General features: G+C 38.2%; 1 protein-coding gene across 12 annotated transcripts in view; it reads left to right on the forward strand.

Moving 5' to 3' along the window:
- The window catches only part of RYR2 (ryanodine receptor 2), a 567150-nt gene that overhangs the window by 446471 nt on the left and 99691 nt on the right, over nucleotides 1-20988 (forward strand). For all 12 annotated transcript variants that reach the window (XM_074316777.1, XM_074316766.1, XM_074316767.1 and 9 more), the window contains 7 exons: nucleotides 1795-1844; nucleotides 11006-11066; nucleotides 12286-12524; nucleotides 13961-14042; nucleotides 15941-16071; nucleotides 19048-19368; nucleotides 20583-20823. In XM_074316777.1, coding sequence (XP_074172878.1) covers nucleotides 1795-1844; nucleotides 11006-11066; nucleotides 12286-12524; nucleotides 13961-14042; nucleotides 15941-16071; nucleotides 19048-19368; nucleotides 20583-20823 — 1125 coding nt within the window. The remainder of the gene's footprint in view (nucleotides 1-1794; nucleotides 1845-11005; nucleotides 11067-12285; nucleotides 12525-13960; nucleotides 14043-15940; nucleotides 16072-19047; nucleotides 19369-20582; nucleotides 20824-20988) is intronic.

Here is a 20988-nt window from a genome sequence, read left to right on the forward strand (position 1 = left end):
ATTAAAGATGTCACTTAAGATAGATTGGAATACAGGCATCCAAAGTGTGTACAACTCTAAGGTGTAATTATTCTCCTTAGATGGAGGTGGAACCTTGTTGAGTCAGTGTGCATAAAGCTCAGTGGAGGAGGGTACCTGGAGAAAATTGCCCTTGTTTTGTCTTTTTTGTTCAAATAATACAGCCCAGGGGCCAATGTCATCATCGGTCTACTTGAGTAGATCATTGTTTTAAGAACTTCTAGCACTAAAGAGATTTCCTGAGACTTTAACTTCACTTGCATATTTGTGGCTGAATGTTTTCTAGGGAGAGCTACACAATGCCCTATGTAATTAATTTTCATCCATTATTCCACGTCATGACTAAAGTGAGCTAGGATGGTCAGAACTAGCAATGGAAGAGGTCAGCATCATTCATGGGATTCTCTCTGTCTCCTTTTTCCCATCCTGTTATGAGTAATTGCCTGATTTTATCCCATGGCATAGTCTGTATCCCCAGTGCTGGTAAGTGTACGTCTGCACATTTGCTGGTCATGGAGAGCTTTGCAGGAGAGGCTGGGACAGTCAGGATATAGCTGTTCTCCTGATGGGAAAAGTCAGGCTGAGTGTGGGTGCTGTTGTGCAAACCGCCTTCAAGGTTAAAGCTGTGGTAAGTTCTGGCTACGCAGAGCCTGTGCTCTTGGAGAGTTCACAGGTGTGTGGGTAGACGTGAAAATAACGTCAATTGTAATATGGAAAGTAAGGAGTGATGGTAGAGATTTGCAAATGGCCCCTTGGAGACGCTAGGAGGGGGCCTGTTTCAGTTTGGTTTGGGGATGGTACAGGAGCACTAGGTGTTAGAAAAGGCTTCATGGAGTAAACAGGTCGTATACATGATATTAAGGGGTGGGTAAAGGGAGAATCGCATGGACGTGAGTGAGGGCTGTTCCTGAAAAGAGGGTCCTGATCAAAGGAACCCACCAGACTGCAGTCTGGTGACAAGACAGGACAATAGTAGGTATTGCCCAGGTTCTGGGGTCTGGTCCCTGAGTCAGTGCACATCAGTGCTGTCACGCTGAATGAAGATGTCCTTGTTTGTCATCTCCCATGTTCATCGCCAGGAAGACACAGAGACCCAGGAACTTGCTCTAGAGGAAATAAGAAACATACTCAACTCATGCATTAGCATTAAGTGCCCAAGTTATCACCCCTGTATATTTCTCTCTGAGTGATTATTAGTCGTTCAAATTCTGTCTCTACTTCACTGTATTCAAATTCACTGAATGCTTTGGTGTATGTGTAAGGGGTGAGGTCAATTTTGGGAAGAAGGAAAGTTTCAAATGATGACACATACTAAAACTTAAAGTAACATTCTATGCTCAAAGTACCATACTTTTGTTATTAAATAATATCCATAATAAAAAAAATCTAGAGTTTCAGTGGTGTATTTGAACAGATAAAATTAATTGTTTTCCTTGTGGTTTTTCAGTAGTTATATTCTTGCGTGGTTCATATAGGTTGCTTTTATATTAATTAGCTTTGCTTTCAATTTTTTTTTTTAGTTTCTTATAATACGTGCTTTTTTAACCATGTTTCTTAAAGATATGCACTCAGAGACTCTTTCTTTAATACCTTTACTCCACATTCTGCTCAGAGAATTGATTCTTTCTGCGTGACATCATGTTGCTTTTTCCGGCTCATATACCAGCTGTTTATTTTTCTGTTTTCTTTTTTTTAAATTTTGTTTTAATTTCTCCCTGTCTTTTCTACCTTCCCTACCCCTTTCCCCTTTCTCTTTTGTTTTTCTTTTGTCTTCAGCCTATTCTGCAAACTTGGAGTTCTTGTCAGGCATAGGATTTCACTATTTGGTAAGGAGACCCTTGAAAATTACTAGCATGGCCATCACTTGGTTTTCTTTGCCATTTTCACACTGTGTTGTGTGCTGCTATGTTGCATGAATGCATGTTTGCATGGCTGCATGCATGGTCGTCCTAGGTCAAGAAAGGTCCTCCAGGTTGTTTGTAAGGAGCATTACCTGTGGTGAAATTGAAGACTGTCACTTTTTTATACTTGTCCAAAGCACACTTGAAAACCAAAAGGTTACATTATTAAAGAGCAAATGAATAGAAATGGCAGCTTCTGTCATATTTTATTTCAGAGGGGTAAAGCAAAACTGAGCTCTTGCATTTGTGTTTGATTATCTCCGATAGGTTAAATAATGAGCTATTATATATTTAAACCTTTTAACTGCACTTGTGTTTGTAATGCCCTTGAATACAGATTTGCATGTTGACTGCATTGAAGACATTGAAGCTTCATAGTACAGACAGTGAGGCCGAGCGCTTCACTTAGCAAAGCGACTTTTCTAGCACTGCTCACCCTGTAGTCAGTTTGTGTTGGTTTCTGAGAGTTCATGTAGCTGAGGTCCACGTTTTGAGCACTTGCTTTCACCAGCCCTGCGGGGCGGTCACTCACTTCCCACAGACGGTCCTGGCTGTGGGGCTTGAGGACTCTGCAGCCCCTGGCAGAGTTGTGTTTTACTGTTTTATCTTTCCTATATCTGCTGTTATGAACTGACAAAGCAAAATTCAGCCCTATGCTCTATAGGTTTTGAGTCAGTGTTAGGGGAATTTCAGTAATAAAACATTTAGTGTACTGATAGAGATGTTATAAGTTCAATTCCATTACAGGAAAAATTAAAGATTGAGTCAGTCGTTTAAAAGCCACAGTGAACAAACTGAGGAATTGATTGTGTGTGTATGTGTGTGTGTGTCAGACACACACATACACACACACACACACAAATAACTTATAAGTTCTTTAACACACTCCATATTGTTTTTGTGAAATTATAGTTTCCGGTTTTAATTATTTGATGCCATATTGGTTTCTAATATTACTTTTATCTCCAGTATTTGGTGCTCTTAAATTTAGTCATTGAAAGTTATAGTTCATATAAATTGCCTGATTTTTTGCATTAATGTTTCAGTTATCCAAATGGGGAAATTATCTTCTGAATAATTTCCAGTTGACAGGCTTTTGACTCCTCTTCGACACAGAAAAGTTTCTATGAAAATATTCAGACAGAATTTTCATGTACTCTTTAACCTTCTCATAATAACAGTAGATTCAAGCAGCCTCCAGTTGTCTTCAGACAGTTCTGACTCATGCAGTACATCTCTGATGGGGACCTCATTTCTCAGCAGCACTGTTTGCATTCTTATGAATAAGCATACTTTCTGTTGTGCTCTTTCTAACTTCTTACATATTGTAAATTCTTGGTTTTCTATGTTACATCTCTGTAATTTCCTTTTTAAAAAAATCATTTGAGGTATTCCATACGTGCAGCAAGATACACAAATCTTAAGGACAGTCTGATATTAGATGCTGCTGAACGTTTACGTATGTATGTATCCATTTGCTCAGGTCGTGACATACCTAAAGCCCTCATGCCATTTCCTGGTTTATAACCCTCTAAACAGCAACTATATTGTAGACTTTCATTACCCTGAATTAATTTTTCCTGTTATTTAACCTCCTTTTTTTTTCCTTTTGAATATATTAATTAAAGATTTAGTAATTGATGATAAACACGTAATATAACTCGTCCTACCTGTCAGGTAGAGAAGAATTGGACTTTTGACATTCATTCTATCTCTGTGGAATTCTGATATTCCATTTAGACATTGCATTTTAAATCCCTTAGCATTTAAATACTTTTTTTTTTTTTTTTTTTTTTTTACTTTTTAGCCGGGACTTATTGGAGATCTACTTTGTATCTCTTCCTCAACATCATGTTTTTGTGAATTCTTTATATTATTCTAGCATCTGTTGTTATTGTTTCGAATTTGCTTTGGCATTTTCCAGTAAAATAACACACACTTCAAGAGGCTTTTATTCAGCGAGCATACTCTAATGCAGACTTGTCCAATTATTAGAGTCTTTAAGTCTAAGACATGTAAACTGTAGACGATACCGTTATAACCTGGCTCCTGACACTAATGTGATGTCCCGTAGGGAACAGGGGGCTTTGAATTGGAAAACCCCAATTAGTCCTATATTTGTAACTAAAACAGCTGAATGACTTGGACGTGGGTTTTACTTCTCTGAACCTTGGTGTTTTGTTTGTTTGTTTGTTTTTGTGTTATTCATTTTTGAAGTTGGTTAAAATAACTACTAATCTTAGAGATCTGTTGCATGTTTCAAATCTAATGTTGGATGACAGATGTTAAAGGGCTACGTAAACTACAACCTTATGACATCGCCTCTCAGGCCTTCCTAGACTGAATTGGCAGTTGAGGTTCACAAAGGATTCCTTGGGCTCTGTGTCTGTGAGCAAAGGCACGTTGTAGAAAGATGCACATGAAACGTGTCAGGAAGATGTGAGTGAGACAAAGGAGAGTGGGACAGTCACCCAAGGGACAAAGCACTTGTCCTGTGGGGCGCTGGTTTGATGAGTAAGAGGATGTTTATTCCAAGTTGGACGCCAAATTGTAGTTATATCTCCAAACCTCATCTGTAGGTAAAATATTTTTCTGATCTATAAAGTGAGGAATCCCCGAATGTGGGCTTAACACATTTGTGAATATCTTTTACCTAAATATTTCCTATAGAAGGATGCATGCTATGTGAAAATTAAAGAGATTACTAGTGTTTTTATGGCTCATATGTTATTTTTGAGGCATTGAAACCATTTCATTTTATATTAGATAAAAGGTAAGGTTTTAAAAAGGGGGCCAAGCCATATTCCCACTGAACAGTACTTCTGGTATATTGGTTAGAATACTTTATGGGGACAAGTAATAAAGAAAATAGTATTTTGTTTCTATATAGGCTTCCCATTTGAAATGCCGCTAGTGATTATAAGTTCATGCAGTCTTGTATTTTGGAAAATCAGTTAGGACATGGTCAGGACCCAGGCCGACTGACAAGCGATAAGGATGCCATTCGCCATATTCAAGGACCCATTGTTGACTAAGGAGTTAGTGCCTTTAATCCCACCATTTCCCCCTATGTTTGCTAAGTGAAACTTATGATTACGAATTTCAAGGCAGTGAGATAGCAGACCCCCTGTGGACCACCCCACCGAATTTCCCAGCACGTTTGTGCTCACTGTGCTTCAGCCTCCATGGCCTCACTCTGCTCCTGGACTGTGTCATGTCTCTTTCTGCCCAGGGTCTCTCATGTGCTGTCCCTGCTGACTGGAATAGATTCCCGTACATAGCATTCACCTGTCCAGTCCCTCAGATCCATCCTTCAGAGTTCAACCCAAATAGTCCTCTCTAAGGAAAACCTTTCCCCCTCCCCGGTTTTCCTCCCTCCTCCTGCCGCTAGAACTTTCTCCGAGCTCTAGTACCTGCCCTTCATCTCACTGATGATGTTACTAGATTAACATTTCTTTCTGGAACAAAAAACACTCAGCTCTTAGAGGGTTCATTGCTGTATCCTCAGTGCGTAGCAGGAAGTCTGACACAGTAGGCATTTTGTAAATACCTGGTGACTGAAGGAATGAACCAGCCACATCCTGCCTTCACGACGCCTACAGTTTAATAGAGAAGATAGATAAGTGAGCAGATGTTTCCAACAATGAGATAAGTGCTCTCAATTTGAAATTTTCTCACATTCACGAATAACCCAAACTTTACTTTTTTTCTCTGGAGATTATTAAGAAAAATGCAGTATCAAGTTATCTCACAGTTTGTGAGAATCATGCTTTTACAATTCCTTAAGCAGTCCCTGAAAGCACTTAAGGCACTTACATTGACACAGAAAGGACACATAATTAGTGACTCTTCACACAAGGCCCTTAAGCTCAACCAACAATGATCTTTTCAGTGTGAGGAACTATTTGAGAAAGCTGACACAAAATAGTTATTGGGAGGGCTTTTCTGCTTTTCCATTTTCTGGTGAATTTTTAACATATTAGTGAGACAGTAAATTGTCCAGAGAGTCCTCAGGGTTACTGGAAAATTTCCAAATTTGATAGCAGAGAGACTTCTGGAAATGCCTGGAGAAAAGCGAGCGTGTTGTAGCATAATGAGCATAATATTCCAACATTTCTTCTGGTTTGACCTCAGATGACCCCAGAACTCAACATATCACATCATTAATACAACTCTAGTATTAGCTGCAGGAATAATGAACGAGATAAGTATTATGTGTTTAAATAAAACTCTAGTTCTTCTTAAAATACTCATTTTTTTCCCTCTTAGGTGAGTATGCAGGATTGAAATCGGCACATAAATCTTTACGTTATGTTTGAAAGAGTTTTAACATTAAATAAAGTAATACAATGAAAATTCTATCAGTTGGTATCTCTCCTTGTTTAAATAATTAGTGGATCAAATTTACATTGATCCTTCTGTCAGCTCCCCCCCAAAGTCCGTTCATGTATTTACATGAAGACTGCTACCGTCTAGCTCGAGATATTAGAAAATTAGGATACACTTGTATTATCCCTAAAGATGTTCAGGTTGTGCTTGCATTTGTTTAATAGGACATATATGATGAGAGGAAAATCATTTGAAGTGCTAAGAATCTCAGGATCATGCGTGTCTGAGAACTGCATGTGTCTTTATGCTGAGAACGTCATGGTCCCATCAGGCAGTCTGCTCCTTCTGCTAACTGCTGTCACTCATCACTAGAAGACCATTAAGGTCTTGCTTTAAAAAATCTGTAGACAAGAGTCCCCTGGATTTAACTTGTTTTTTTTATTGATATAAAAAAATAACCCATTTCTTATGAAGAGGCAACTTAGGTCAGAAATATCAGAATCAGACACTATAATGAAAACGGTATCAGAAGATAGTATTAGAGTGATACAGGTATTTCTTTCATTTGAACTTATTACTATGAGAGACATTCCTGACTCCCGAACAGATGAAAAGTATGTGTAATTATATGAAATATGTTTTCAGTTTAACTGAAATGTCTCAGCAAGTAAAGGAATCAGCAATTTTACTTTTCTCAGTATCACAGACTCTAGAAGTAATAAAATAATTGGCACTGTTCAATTTCTCTCTGTCCCTTAATTTTGAGAGAGTTTTGTATATTTTGCGTAATTTTATTTTCCAATATTAATAAGTATTCTGCCAAGATTAATCATTTTCTCAAAGAAGAGAACAGAGTGAAATATTGTGTCAAGAACCAAGTAAGAAAAGTGAAGAAGAATAAAAATAAAAATGGCTGTTAACTGCTCTCCCAGAGGAGAGAAGGTCAACATTCTGATAATCCTCAATAAATCAGATTACAAAACTGATATGATGTCAAATTTTGGATAGTGTTGAAAACTCCTGAGTTATAGAAACCTTGTATTAAATACCGCAAAACAATTTGGGATTAAAATACAAAAAGATATTTTGACTCTGACAGCGTTAACTTTGTTATTTTTATTTAGAGAGAGGTATTATTTTATGAGGCTGGTACAATGTTTTTTAAGACCCAGTGCTTGCTTCTATCTGTGGTTATTAGATTCGGGTACGAATGTGATTTTAACAATGTACCTTTCATGATTACACACACACATTCACACTGAGGCAAACACACAGTCTCAATGACACATAAGTGACCGATCCATAAATGTGTCCCTCAGTGTTTAGAGGTGAGGCAAGCTATGCTGAAGAAAGGGACGTAGCGTGGACCTTAAAAAAGTGTGAGTTTAAAAATACCAAACTTTGTTTTTTTTTATACTGCTCAGAACAGTTAAGCGATTACATAGTTACATACACGAACATACAATCATCCCTTTACAATTGTACCATCTCACCACACTTTCACCAGCCCTTCCTGTTCTTACTAAGAGCATGGTAACATTTCCGATTATGGTGATCTGATAGCCTTAAAAAAGGCAATTTTATTGCATTTAAAAGCCTTAGTCACTACATGCTTTATCCCTTCTAGACTAACCATTGTTTAGGCTTCTAAAATGGGTACTTCTGCTTGGTCTACATGATAAAGTGCTGAAGATTGAATTTAGATTTGTTCTTCATTCCTTAGGGGCCTTTGTTACCGTTTTTCACATTGAGATATTTCCATTAAAGCGGTCCTTCCTCTAATATGGAGAGTACTGCAATGGGTGGCTTCCTGGAGCTTGCAATTTGTGACTTTAACCATCGCAGAAATCTCATACTCACCACACACATTTTCATTGGGCCCCTGGTGCCATTTCCTACTCTCTTACTCACATCCCAGTCATTGCACAGAGGTGTAATTGAGCGCCTGCTGTATGCCAAACAGTGTTCTAGGTGCTGGGTTACGTCAAGAAACAAAGCAAACAGAAATCTTGCCACCATAAGCATAAAGGAATGGTGGTTTAAAATACCCCTGGCCTTTCTGTGGGGAAGGGCCTGGGTAGGTTCAGTACAAAGTGCAAATACCTGAGCATTCACATGAAGAGACAGTAGATCAGAAGGGAAGGGAAAAGGACTGTGGGGTTTAGGGAGTGAGGACCAGTCTCTGGTGCTGAATAATAGTTTCATCAGCGTTAGCTTGTGTCCCTCCTTTCTCCTGGGCCGCCTTCTCATTTTCTGGGCTGCATGCTCTTTAACTTTTATGCTCCAAGTATTGGAGGCCCTGGACCTTTTTTCTTCACACACACAGAAACACACACACACACAAGGTGCCAAAAAATGTACACACATATTAAGAAAGGAAAAACTGCATTAAAATTGTAATACTCAGTATGTACCAACAACAAAAGATGAATGAATACAAGTCACGTGTGACTTCTGCAGTTACAAGAAGTGCTCAAAGTGGTTCCCATCAGCATAATTTTAATACAGCTTTTTCCTTTCTTAAAATGTGTATACATTTTTCGGGCACCCTCTCTATATATACTCATATTGGCTAATTTCACTTAGGCCCATGATTTAAAGAATTTCCTATACGCTTATGATGTCCATATGTATATAGCTCCAACGGAGGTCGCTGTCTGCACTCCAGACTTCTGTATCAGTCGCCCCTTCCACAGCTTATGGAGATTAACAAGCCCACACACTTAACTTACGGGAAGTGGAGGACAGGATCCCTACCCCCTCCTCCCACATTCTGCTCCTTTCAGGTCTCTCTCCGCATCTTTAAATTGCATCACCTTTCACCCGTTGCTCGTACAGCTGCCCACCCAGACAGTCTTGGAGTTTTATCCTTGTCTCCTGACCCTGTCGCCTCTCATTTAGTTCAAAAGCAAAAACTTAACATAGCTTATTACTGTCTTCACTGCTTATATCCTGATCCAAATTTACCATCGTCAGTCCTCTGATTCTGGGCTACTGTAGTAGCTTCCTAACTAACTTCCACTCTTGCCCTTCCAGAGTTTTGTACATTGTGACTTGATCCTTTTAAGATATGAATCAAACACCATCCTGTTCATAACCTAGCACTGTCTTTCGATTGCACTTCAAAAAATCCAAAGTTCTTGCTCTTGTTTCAAGGCTCTAGGACCTGGCCTGTCCCCTCCTGTCTGCCCCTGGTCCTCCTTCTTTCCCCTGAATCTGCCCACATTGGCCACCTTTACTTCCTTGCCTGGGACGCCAGGTTCATTTCCTGCCTCAGAGCCTTTGCATGGGCTGTTTGCTCTGCCTGGGCCCTTCTCCCACATACGTGCATGGTTTGTTCCTTCCCTTCATTCAATGCTCTGCTCAGATGCCACCTCCTTGGGGATGGCAGTCTGGTCACTCACCCTGTTACTCTATGCAGTTGCTCTGATCCCGATATCCTGCTGCATGTTTTTATTGTGGCCTGGTACTAGGCAATATATTGAATTTTTGATTAATAGCTCATTATCTGTATCCCCCACTGAAATGCAGGTACCATGAGAACTCTATTTGCTTATTGCCGGAAGTTTGAGAGCCCTTGGTATTTGACATGTATTTATTGAGTGAATGAATAAACGAATAACACTTCCACGGGTTACAGTACAAGCTCTAAGATTCCCACCAGCCAATAGACAGGGACATAACAAGTTCTGCCCTTCTGCTGATTTTGTCTTCATTGTTACCAGAAATTCTGAGATATGAAGCACACGATAAATGGAAGTTCTCTTAAGAACTGAGAGTCTCAGCAATGAATGCCTTTTTTTTTTTCATATTGGTATCATATCACTAAACTGACTTGCTCTCATTCTGAAGCAATTATTGATTTCTATGTATATTTAATTTATTTTAGGATTTTTTTGTATAAAGGATATAACATACTCAAATGTTATAAAAACTTACGTTTAACTAGGAGTTGTTAACGTCAGGACCCAGGGAACGACTATGTTATACAGTGAATGTCAAACTGTATTATGAGCAAATCACTTTGTAACTTTGGATTCATCATTTTATTGATTTGCTTTTCTGTTTCCTATCACAAAGTAAAATATATGTAGTAATTATATAATTCACATTTCTGTACTTTATGACAAAATACACCAATCAAAATGAATTTCATCTTACTTTCAAGAGCAGTACCCCGCCGTTTCAAATATCTCATGAGAGTAAGATTTAACTTCTTCAGCTTCTGATGCTTTTTTACATGATCGCTCGGTGCTTCTTTTTCACCAAAAACCAACGACATTCAGGCACATTAATTTATCTTAATGCAGTTGAATGTAATAAGAGAGCAGAGACATTGGGTAATTAAATTGGAATTAAATTTATTTGACTTTTAGCCCACCTCTTTTCATAAAGGCTATGAGCTGACTTGAAAAGTTGGCAGACAATATGATTTAAAAATAAGATGAGTTGGTATGAGGCAGGGGATGTACTGAAGAATCCAGTCAAAGCCCTTCATCCTGGTGCAATGCTTTGAACGCTTCCTGAGTATGTCAGCTACTTGATGAGACCTGCTTTATCGCTTCTCTATTTACATTCGCATAACCACTTGTAAGCAGAAAAACTGCATGATTTGAAACTTGATTATCAAAAATCTTTTTGAGTTATTATTACTGAGTTGTGCCATGGACTAATTTTCAAAACACAGACATTAATAGAAAAGAAGAGCACTGAAAAATTTTCCGGGCAATTTATACAGCATTTTGTTTCCTCTTCAGGAAATGATGCAACGTCAATTGTCAACTGTCTTCATATTTTGGGTCAGACTTTGGATGCGAGGTAAATGGATACATTTTTATCTACATCAGTGAGGGTAGTGGTGATATGTAAGAATACTGAGACAAACCTAGTGTCTTGATTTATTATTTGGATGGTAATAAAGACTTCAGGTGAAAAGAAAATCTTGTGTAAATTATAAAAACAATGACATTTTATTATATTTATGATCATATATAAATTATTACTTAAATTTTATATAATTACTATAGCAGCTCGGTATGTGCTTGCGGGCTGAATTAGGAATGTACTGGGAGGTAAACATGGTGAGCTGCAACTCTAGGGCTCGCACTAACGTCTAGGCATGGTGCTTCTCCACATTTGTAATAACGTTTAGCTTTGCAGGAACATGGGGGTTTATTCTCAGTTTACAGATGAGTAAACTGAAGCTTAAGATTGCATAGTAAGTGCGGAAGTGGATTAGCTCCCAAGTCTGTGCCCCTTCTTCTTTGCCCTAAACAACATGACCGGAAATCTAACATGTGAACTAAATACAAAAGCGATCTATTAGCACGACAGAGTCAGCCTTTGAGCCGTATATTAAATTCATTTATTATCAAGGATAAATCTAACTTAAAGTTTCTGAGCATCTCCTACAGAGAATAGCCCATGATATTCTCGGATTATCCATTTTTGTCTTTAAAATTTTACTTGAGGTGTTTTGTGTAATACATGAAGAAAGGGATGCCATTATACACCTTGATTTCTTACTAGAAATAGTGGCATTAGAGTGTCACTTTTGTACAGTGTTTGGTCTTCAGAGGCTAATTTAGGAAAGACTGATTGCTACCTTGAAGCACAAAATATCTATATAGTTTGGTTTAGTTGGCATAATGTTTCTTTCACAGCCATTGCCTCAGGGAACAGTCTAGTTCTGTTGGATTTGAGATGAACGAAACTGGCTCAGAAGCTGTGTTTTATTAGTTATAAAATAAACATTCTCAGAATTTGAGACCTCTGGTTGAAAACAAAGCTTTAGCCCTGCCCTTCGAGGTCTGATTTAAATTGATCCTGAAGGAATTTAGGAATGGTTATGCGTTTATAGAGTACTATGAGCTGTAACTTCAAGTACGTTGAAACAAACGTATTTGAGAGTGGATTTAAAAATGGAGTTGACTGAGTGAATGTTGGATGGACAAATGTACGCAAAGTAGAGTCTGTTTTATCTGGAGTTCACTTGCTCCTCTCGTGTGGTGCAAGTTCTCCCGTGTGTACTTCGTAGGACGGTCATGAAGACTGGCCTGGAGAGTGTGAAAAGTGCGCTCAGGGCATTTCTGGACCACGCCGCCGAGGACCTGGACAAGACCATGGAGAACCTGAAGCAGGGCCAGTTCACCCACACCCGGACCCAACCCAGAGGTGTCACTCAGATCATCAACTACACCACGGTGGCACTGCTGCCCATGCTGTCGTCATTGTTTGAGCACATTGGCCAGCATCAGTTTGGAGAAGATCTGATACGTATGTAAATCTTATTACTTAGAGTTTCATTATCTGAATAGTACAGCCAGAAATTGTGAAAGCCACGTCGAGGTCACTCGGACACTGCTTACACATTAAAGTGCTTTTTCTGCAGAACGCTATAGGTTGATGTTTGAGCTGTAGAAACCGTTCAACTCAAACGGTTGGATTACTGAATCATGTGGGCAATCACTTCTACAGTCAAAGTACAAATTCCAAGTTTTACTGCTTCTGTGTTGTCTCTCTCCATGGCCATTTCCTAATGCCGTTTGACCATGGGACATGCAACACGAAATGTTTTCAGATTATTTCCGAGTCGATGCATATTGTTTCCACAAGCTGGACTACCAACAAACATGAAGATGCTGAGACAAAGTTTGGGTCTAAATAATTGGTTGACTAGGGTGGCTCAAGTGGCTTCTGTTTATAGGTTTCAGTCTATTTTCATAGGGGATGTAACCAGCTGTTGTGGGCTGGAATGCTGTAGTTATTAAAAATATCCACAGAATGCCCAATGTTATGTGGAAAAAAAAAAAAAAAAAAGCACATGACCTGCCCTGATGTTCTGCTCCCCTGCTGATGTGAGCAGGAGAGAAGGTACAAGCCCCTGTCAAGCAGGCAAGTGGGTCTCGACTGCAGACCCAGCCACTGAGAATCTCAGTGTTGTAGGTCCCCCAGGTGAATGCAGCTCTGCGTAAAAACCACTGTGTCACTTGGTGGATGACACAGCCATTAGTGGCAAAACGTTTACTTGAACCAGTAGGAGCACAGTGTGGACATGGAAACCGGTCTGGAGGACAAGGATGGTTTCTCCATTCATGTTGTGGTGCTTCCTCCAGCAAATGGTACCCGAGTTGGAATGAGAAATCCAAGGTTCTTACATTTCCTTGCCTTTGAAACTTGTCTTATTGGATCATAGATCATTATAAGATTTCGTTTGATTTTCTGGCTTTTAACTACCAGAGTGACTTGCTGATACCCTTAAATGTCAGATCATTTCAGAAATAACTATCATACTCTCCTCCAGCTTTCTCGTGCTTGTTCCTTTGAGACTTAAAAAGATAAACAGGCTTTATATACCTTTGAAACAGGAGTCAAAATCTACCTCTCCTCCCAGATATTCTTGTGCTTAATTTCGTTCTTGAAAAAGTCTTTTATACCTAGAGAAAAATTACAAAAAAATGTTCCTGATAATATTCTGAATAATCACAACATGATTTTTTAGGACACCTTCAGCTCCTCAGATAAAGAATTTTGTTTGAGAATGCGTTTTTATATTTCATTTTACATATTTGTTTGTTCTTATATTGCTTCTTTCAAATGTTAAAATATTGATATGCCTTCATTATTGGATTTCGTTTTTAGCCTAAACTTCCTTGGGACAGTGTATGAATAACAAGTTTTTTTTTCTCATGTGAGATTTTCTTTTTCCTTAGTGGAAGAGGTACAGGTATCATGTTACAGAATTCTGACTAGCTTATATGCTTTGGGAACGAGCAAGAGTATTTATGTGGAAAGGTAAGATTTTAAAATTTCACATCGTATTCATAGCTGTTTCAAGCATTATAACTATTAATTTCAAGAGTCTTCACTTTATAAAATTTCCCTTAGTTATAAACGAAAGAACCAGGTTCATGTATTGAATTTATTGGGGGCAATTAGATCATCTTTAAGCCAAATTTGAATTGATATAATAAATGATAGCTGAGTTATGAAAAAAGTAAAGCAATCATGGTAAAGACCATGTTTAATATGCAGTTTAAACTTGAATGTTTATGTCTCATGAAGGAATCTGCTAGTACAGTTTCCCATTATATATCAGAAATAAATGTGTATATATATAAATGTGTATATATGTATATGTGTGTGTATGTGTATATATATGTATACACATGTATATGTATACATATATATATATATACACACACATACACACCCCCATGTATTTATCTATATATCTTGCAGTTATAAAGTGATTTGGGGAGAATATAAAAATAAAATTTTGAAGATGAGTAAAGGATACTTTGAAAAAAATGAAAAATTCACACTGTACTAATAAAAATGTAGATATTTTAGTACAGTCTTCTAAAAGAAAAATTGTTATTTCCAGAATACCAACACAAATGATTAGAGTTGGTCTTATAACTACTAATGGAATAAAAAAAAGTAATGTATATTAAATAATTCACATGAATTATTAATGAAAGGATTCGTGGAGTCAGATGTAAGGGAAGAAATTACCCAGAGGTCATACATGAAACATTTAAGCTATTAAATTCTTAAATAAATTATTTCTCATTATTTTAATTTATTTATTGAACCTATACTGTGTACCTGCAATTTTGCAAGTCTGCATCCCCAGTTTTAGGCAAAGAAAGCAAAACTTAGAATAATTTTCTTACAATGGCATAAGAGGAATAAGATTGGGACTCAGGTCTGTCTAAATCAAAACCTGTGACCTTAGTAATTCCATGATGTCCTAAATTGTTTTTAATAATGACATGCTAATAAGTATTTGATTTGAACTCACTTTATTCAATGTCATTCTATGAAGGGACATTTTCTACTAGCTAAGTACCTAGTCATTTTTAAGTTAAAACATTAGATATCAGACATTTTCAATTTAGGCATTCTATTTGTTAACAAGAAATTTAAGATTGCCTAAGATAATTATGTAATTATAATTAGATCCATTTTATTGACTTTTCAGATGAAATATTTATATAAAATCATTTAAGGAGTTCATAATAGGCTGAAATAACTCTCATATTATGCTATATTTACTGGTAATAAACACTTAATGTGCCAGTAAAGCCTTGGATTGAGTTGATAACTAAGAGAAAGTGATAATTTCTATCAGTGGTAGGGGAGCCTGGGGTCATAACCTGTTCTGGAATAATTACAGTCTGATTCCTTAAACACCTTCCTTCCCTTGAAAATGACAACTCAATTTTAAGAGTTATCAATAGCTTTTAGCATTAGTATATCTTAATATTCATGGCTGTCCTAGTGTTACTTACATATGATAATTTTCATGAAATTATATTAGTATTAGTACTTCATTTTTAAATTTTTATTAATCTGTATTCACATAGCAAGAATGCTTCCTCAGTAGGTCATTATTTTTAAAAAAAGAAAAGAAAAAAACGAAATGTCCTAACTTGTGGGGGATTTACAGGTTTTTTTTTGTTATTTTGGTCTGTACTTTTAAAGTTATTTTTAGCTTTTTCTAAATGGCAAGGATGTTGCTATTGAAAGCATATGATGTTTTGTAATATAGAAGTTGCATTTGGAAGTGGATTTTATTCGGAGCACTTTTATCAACTCTCTTCGGGGTTAACCTTGCCAATTTTCCTGTAACTTCTTTAGTTATTTACCTGGAAGACATAAAAACCATAAGCATTTCCCACTTACAGACAGCGTTCTGCGCTAGGAGAATGTCTGGCTGCCTTCGCTGGTGCCTTTCCGGTGGCGTTCTTGGAAACTCATCTCGACAAACATAATGTTTACTCCATCTACAACACTAAGTCTGTGCGTGAGAGAGCAGGTAATGCAGACGCATGCTCAGCATTTGAGATGTGAAGCTAAAACTGAATGACAGCGATTGCATTTTCCTACAGTGACTTTTAACAGGGCCATTTCAGTTCACTGTCTCCAGTGCGCTTGGCTCTTACATGTTATTATCTGGATTTTTTTTTTGAAGTGCTGAATACTATTCCTGTAGTGTTTCTGAAAGAAAATTAGTTTGATGTCTTCTAAGTTCACGAACCACAGACAAATTAACACTTAATAATAAGAAAAAATAATCAGCAGATATGAAAAAGTAGGTCAATCTGATTTCTGATTCAGTTATCTCTTACAGATAGTCAGCAAGAGTATGACATTCTTATTTATTATCTTTATGGATTTGTACCCTTCGGTTTTTCTTTGTTCACCAGATATGTCTACGTTATTGAGGCAGTTTCATTCCATGTGGCTTTTTCTAATAGTTTTGTCCAATTTTTATCATTTATAAAACTTAAAAACATAAATCTGAAACAACTAATCAATGACTTTAGTTTGCACCTGACCCTAGCATGTACATCCCTAAAATTTGCATGTCTATGTACAGGAGGTATCTACATATACTTACGTGTCATGTCACTTTCCATTTGGAAGAATCTGCTTATTTTCTGGGTAGATAGGCCCATTTTCTTTTTCACTGTCCCACTTGCAAAAGCTTTTAGAACCATTGCTGATGATTTCAAGGGTCAGCCTTTGAGAATCTATTCGAGTTATCTATTAGTTGGATAACAGAAAGATAATAAGCAAGTCATTCCTCTAATCAGCTGCTTAAAGCAATCATACAGAATTTTCAACACCTGACCGTTACACAAGTGCCCTCTTACGTTTTTCTGTTTGATTTCCTCTAAGGCAAGAACCTTTCGCTGCTCACAAATGTGTAACTCTTGGCTAAGATCGTTTCTCTGTGGAATTCATGCTTTCATGGGAGCTGCTGATTTCACTGGAGGGAATAGTGTATTTCATCAAATAAAGAATCTTAAAAACATGAATATTCATTGTTATTTAATTTGCCTATTTTATAATTCTTATTTCATACAACAGAGGAAGTTAAACAAAAATATGTTGAATGTGACTTGGCAATATTTTCCTACAAAATTTCCATAACATATTTGTAAATAGTAAAACATGGTTGAGTTTGAATTATTAATCACTTGTATAAACAATGTCTTATTTAGGATTTTTGATCGTTTAACTGAATCAAGAATGAAGCTGATTTGTTATTCATTATAGAAAAGGAATAACACGAAGCTGGAAATTTACCTGCTTAGGTTTCCGTAGCACATCATTTGCATAACAAAGTAAAGGAATTGAATTTAATGATTCCTTTTCATTCATTCTTTTTTTTTTTTAGTCAGTCCTTCGACAAATAATTGTGAAGCACCTTGTGGTAGGTGGAGGAGATATGCTTCAAAGATAAATAAGATTTGATTCTTTTCCTCAGGGAGTTTTAGTTACAGGAGGAGAGGGAGAGAGACTGATAAATGTACATGGTAGAGTCCAGAATAAAGAACCCGGGGGACCCAAAAGCAGTGGTAGCAGATCACCTGGAAAGACTTCCCAGAGCTGGCACATGATGAATGAGGCATTAGAGACATTGGTACTTCAGGAGAAACTTCAAGTTCTTTGAGTTGGCGATAGCTTTCAGGAGAGAAAGGAATAAAAGGTGAGATGAGTGGAAAGCCAGCAAAGGGGAAGCAAGGCTCCCTGTGTCCGGTGAGGAGTGGGGACAACCAACGTGAAGACCATCCTCTCATTGGGTTTTAAATAGGGAGCAATGTGAGTAGATGTGCATTTTAAGAGATACCTCATGCAGAAGTAAGGAAGAGTCACTGATTAGGAAGTGACGGTGACGATGCAGCATTGCTGTGACTGAGTAAGGCCCTGGGTGGTGTAGACAGTGATGTGATGCTGAGGGACCCTACAGGTGGAATCAGGCTGTGTGCACGATGAGGGAGCATCGCAGCCTAGAATGGCTCCAGGTTTCTAGCCTGCGTGACTGATTGGATAACATTGTCACCAACCCACCAACTTGCTCAAGAGGTGGGTTAGAGAGGGGAAAGGTCAAGTTTGAGTATAGACCCATGGTGTTCCAGTTGCTTTTGAGAATTTCAGTATTAGACACCAAAACATTAAAACATAGCCTTTGAAAATTGTTAGCTTGTAGCAGGAGCCCCTAAGAATGGCCCAAATTGCCTGGGCGAACATATAAGCCAAAACAGAAGAGACTTAAAGACAGATTCCTAGCGAAGACCGACATTTAAAAGTTCAGCAAGGAGAAGAGAGTGATTGAAGGGACTGACAATTCAGAAGAGAGGCCTGACAGACCAAATGCATGGAAGTCAGGAAAGGCGGGGATTTGGGCAAAAGGGAATTTGGTCAGTGATGTGAAAGGTCTTACTTATCTCACTGTAACAGTAAGATGAGGATAATGAAAGCAAATGAAGTGCATGGTGAGAAGCAGAGGCCCTCGAAGAACAACTGGAAAGCTAACAATCTAGGAGAGATGTGAGCCTCTGTAAGGCTGTTGGGCAGGGGCTATTAGAGAGGAAGGGGCGGAAAATTCAGGCCTGAGCAAGGCCCCTGCTGTAGGGTCAGCTCTGCAGGAACACAGGCGGGACCCTGAGCAGGAACTTCAAACTCTTTCCTCTAAAATGGGATCAGATGTGAATGTGGGACTGGACGGAGGCTGGAAGGCAGAGACATGGAGGTTCTTTTTTGCTCTGAGGTAATAGGAGTGGTCCTTTGCTGGTCTTCAGGGACTGGTGGTAGGGCAGGCACTTGGAGAAAAGAAAGGTTGAAATTATTGCCATGAGAAAGGGAGAAGGACCCAGGTAAAGATGCCAGTGGTGCTGTGTTTTGAAGCCCAAATGAAATGGTTTTTTGTGGCTCTTATAAACAGTGGGAATCTGGCTGTCGTGTCCCTTCTTTCATTGATATCTTATTGTTCATGTTCCTCCAGCTCTCAGTTTGCCAACTAATGTGGAAGATGTTTGTCCAAATATACCGTCTTTGGAGAAGCTCATGGAAGAGATTGTGGAGCTCGCGGAGTCTGGTATTCGCTACACACAGATGCCACATGTGATGGAAGTCATCCTGCCCATGCTCTGTAGCTACATGTCCCGTTGGTGGGAACACGGACCTGAGAACAACCCAGAAAGGGCTGAAATGTGCTGCACGGCTCTGAACTCCGAGCACATGAACACCCTTCTGGGGAATATATTGAAAATCATTTATAATAACTTGGGGATTGACGAGGGAGCCTGGATGAAGAGGTTAGCAGGTAAGCATTGGAAAGGAAGGTGCCATTTAAAGTTGTTTTATTTCCAAAACGATTTGAAATACATTAGACTAGACTTTTTCTTAGTCTTTATATTTTCTTCTGTGCTAAAACTAGCATGCTGTTCTTTAAAAAGGAGACATATCAGACACTGATTAACTTTCCATATAATTGCTCCCTTTAAGTCAGTAAACATTTTCTTGTTTTGACAATCTCTCTAAGATGAATCAGTAAGCACAGCAGGAAACACTAAGGATTCTGTAGACAGAGACAAAGATAGAACTGGATTTGAAACAACTCACTTTTTGCTATCTGTCTTACTGCAAATGGGGGAGGACGATCAAAAGGTGCGGTCAAATGTTTACGTTTCAATTTAGCTACCATCGCACGATTTCTGTTGAATAATTGGAAGCCATTTAAATGCCCCACCCCTGCAGTTTGGTTACATAGGTGATGTATTTCCAAATACCAGAGTATTATGCATCTTTCAACAGGGAGGTTTCAACAGGATTTTATGACTTGGAAATTGCTCACAATATCATGGAGGGTGAAAAGAAGAGTTTTTTTAAAAATTGAATTCAGAAATACATATAAATACATGCTTATGAAATTATTATATGTTGAAAGAAATACACCAACGTCAGAATAATTTAGGTAGGGGTGGTTATGGTTGATTGTAAAATCCCTCTCTTATACATTTCCCCAGTGTATATATGTCACCTTTAGGGAAAAATCCTTTTTAAAATGTCTTAATCACGTTTAGAACTATTGCTAACAACTGCAACTATGATTAAATAAACGAGCAGTGTTTTATGTAAAACAGCTCTTCCATTGGGACGGGATGGGGACAGTTAAGTGAGGAAACTGCACGTAGTCTAGGTAATTACTGAGCGGTGCACATTCCATTTGGGGAATGCTTTGTGTGAAAAGAACTGATTTGCAAAGTGAATGAATGTCTTTTTTTTTTTCTATTCTGAATTAGCTGTCAGTCCATTTTAAAAAAACAGGGAAGCACATCACATTCAATTCAGTCATCGTTTTTGAACAGCATATATAGTTAGGCTTTGGACTAGAAAACAGAGTCCCAGGCTGACTCTTACAGGAAACCATGTGTTGGAAGAGTGGGGTTTTAATCGAGCTACAATTGTAATTACAGTCTGTCCTCATTATAATGAATGTTTATGCAGAGCGGAATATTAATGTCTGTCTTCAAACAGTATTTTCCCAGCCTATTATAAATAAAGTGAAACCTCAGCTCTTGAAAACTCATTTCTTGCCATTAATGGAGAAACTCAAGAAAAAGGCAGCCATGGTTGTGTCTGAGGAAGATCATCTGAAAGCCGAGGCCAGGGGGGACATGTCCGAGGCTGAGCTGCTCATTCTGGATGAATTCACCACTCTGGCCAGAGACCTCTATGCCTTCTACCCTCTCCTGATTCGATTTGTGGACTATAACAGGTATAATACACAGAAGTGATTCATTTCTCTAATTCCGTTGTCACCTGGCTGGGTTTGTGTGTGCTGACTGAATCGCTTCATTCACTCACTACTTAGCGATGAGCTTGTTCACCATTATAACTTAACCCAGTGTTTATGTAGATAAGCTGATTTTCACCGAGCATC

Source organism: Rhinolophus sinicus, linkage group LG12, assembly GCF_036562045.2.
Source record: "Rhinolophus sinicus isolate RSC01 linkage group LG12, ASM3656204v1, whole genome shotgun sequence".
NCBI lineage: Eukaryota > Metazoa > Chordata > Mammalia > Chiroptera > Rhinolophidae > Rhinolophus > Rhinolophus sinicus.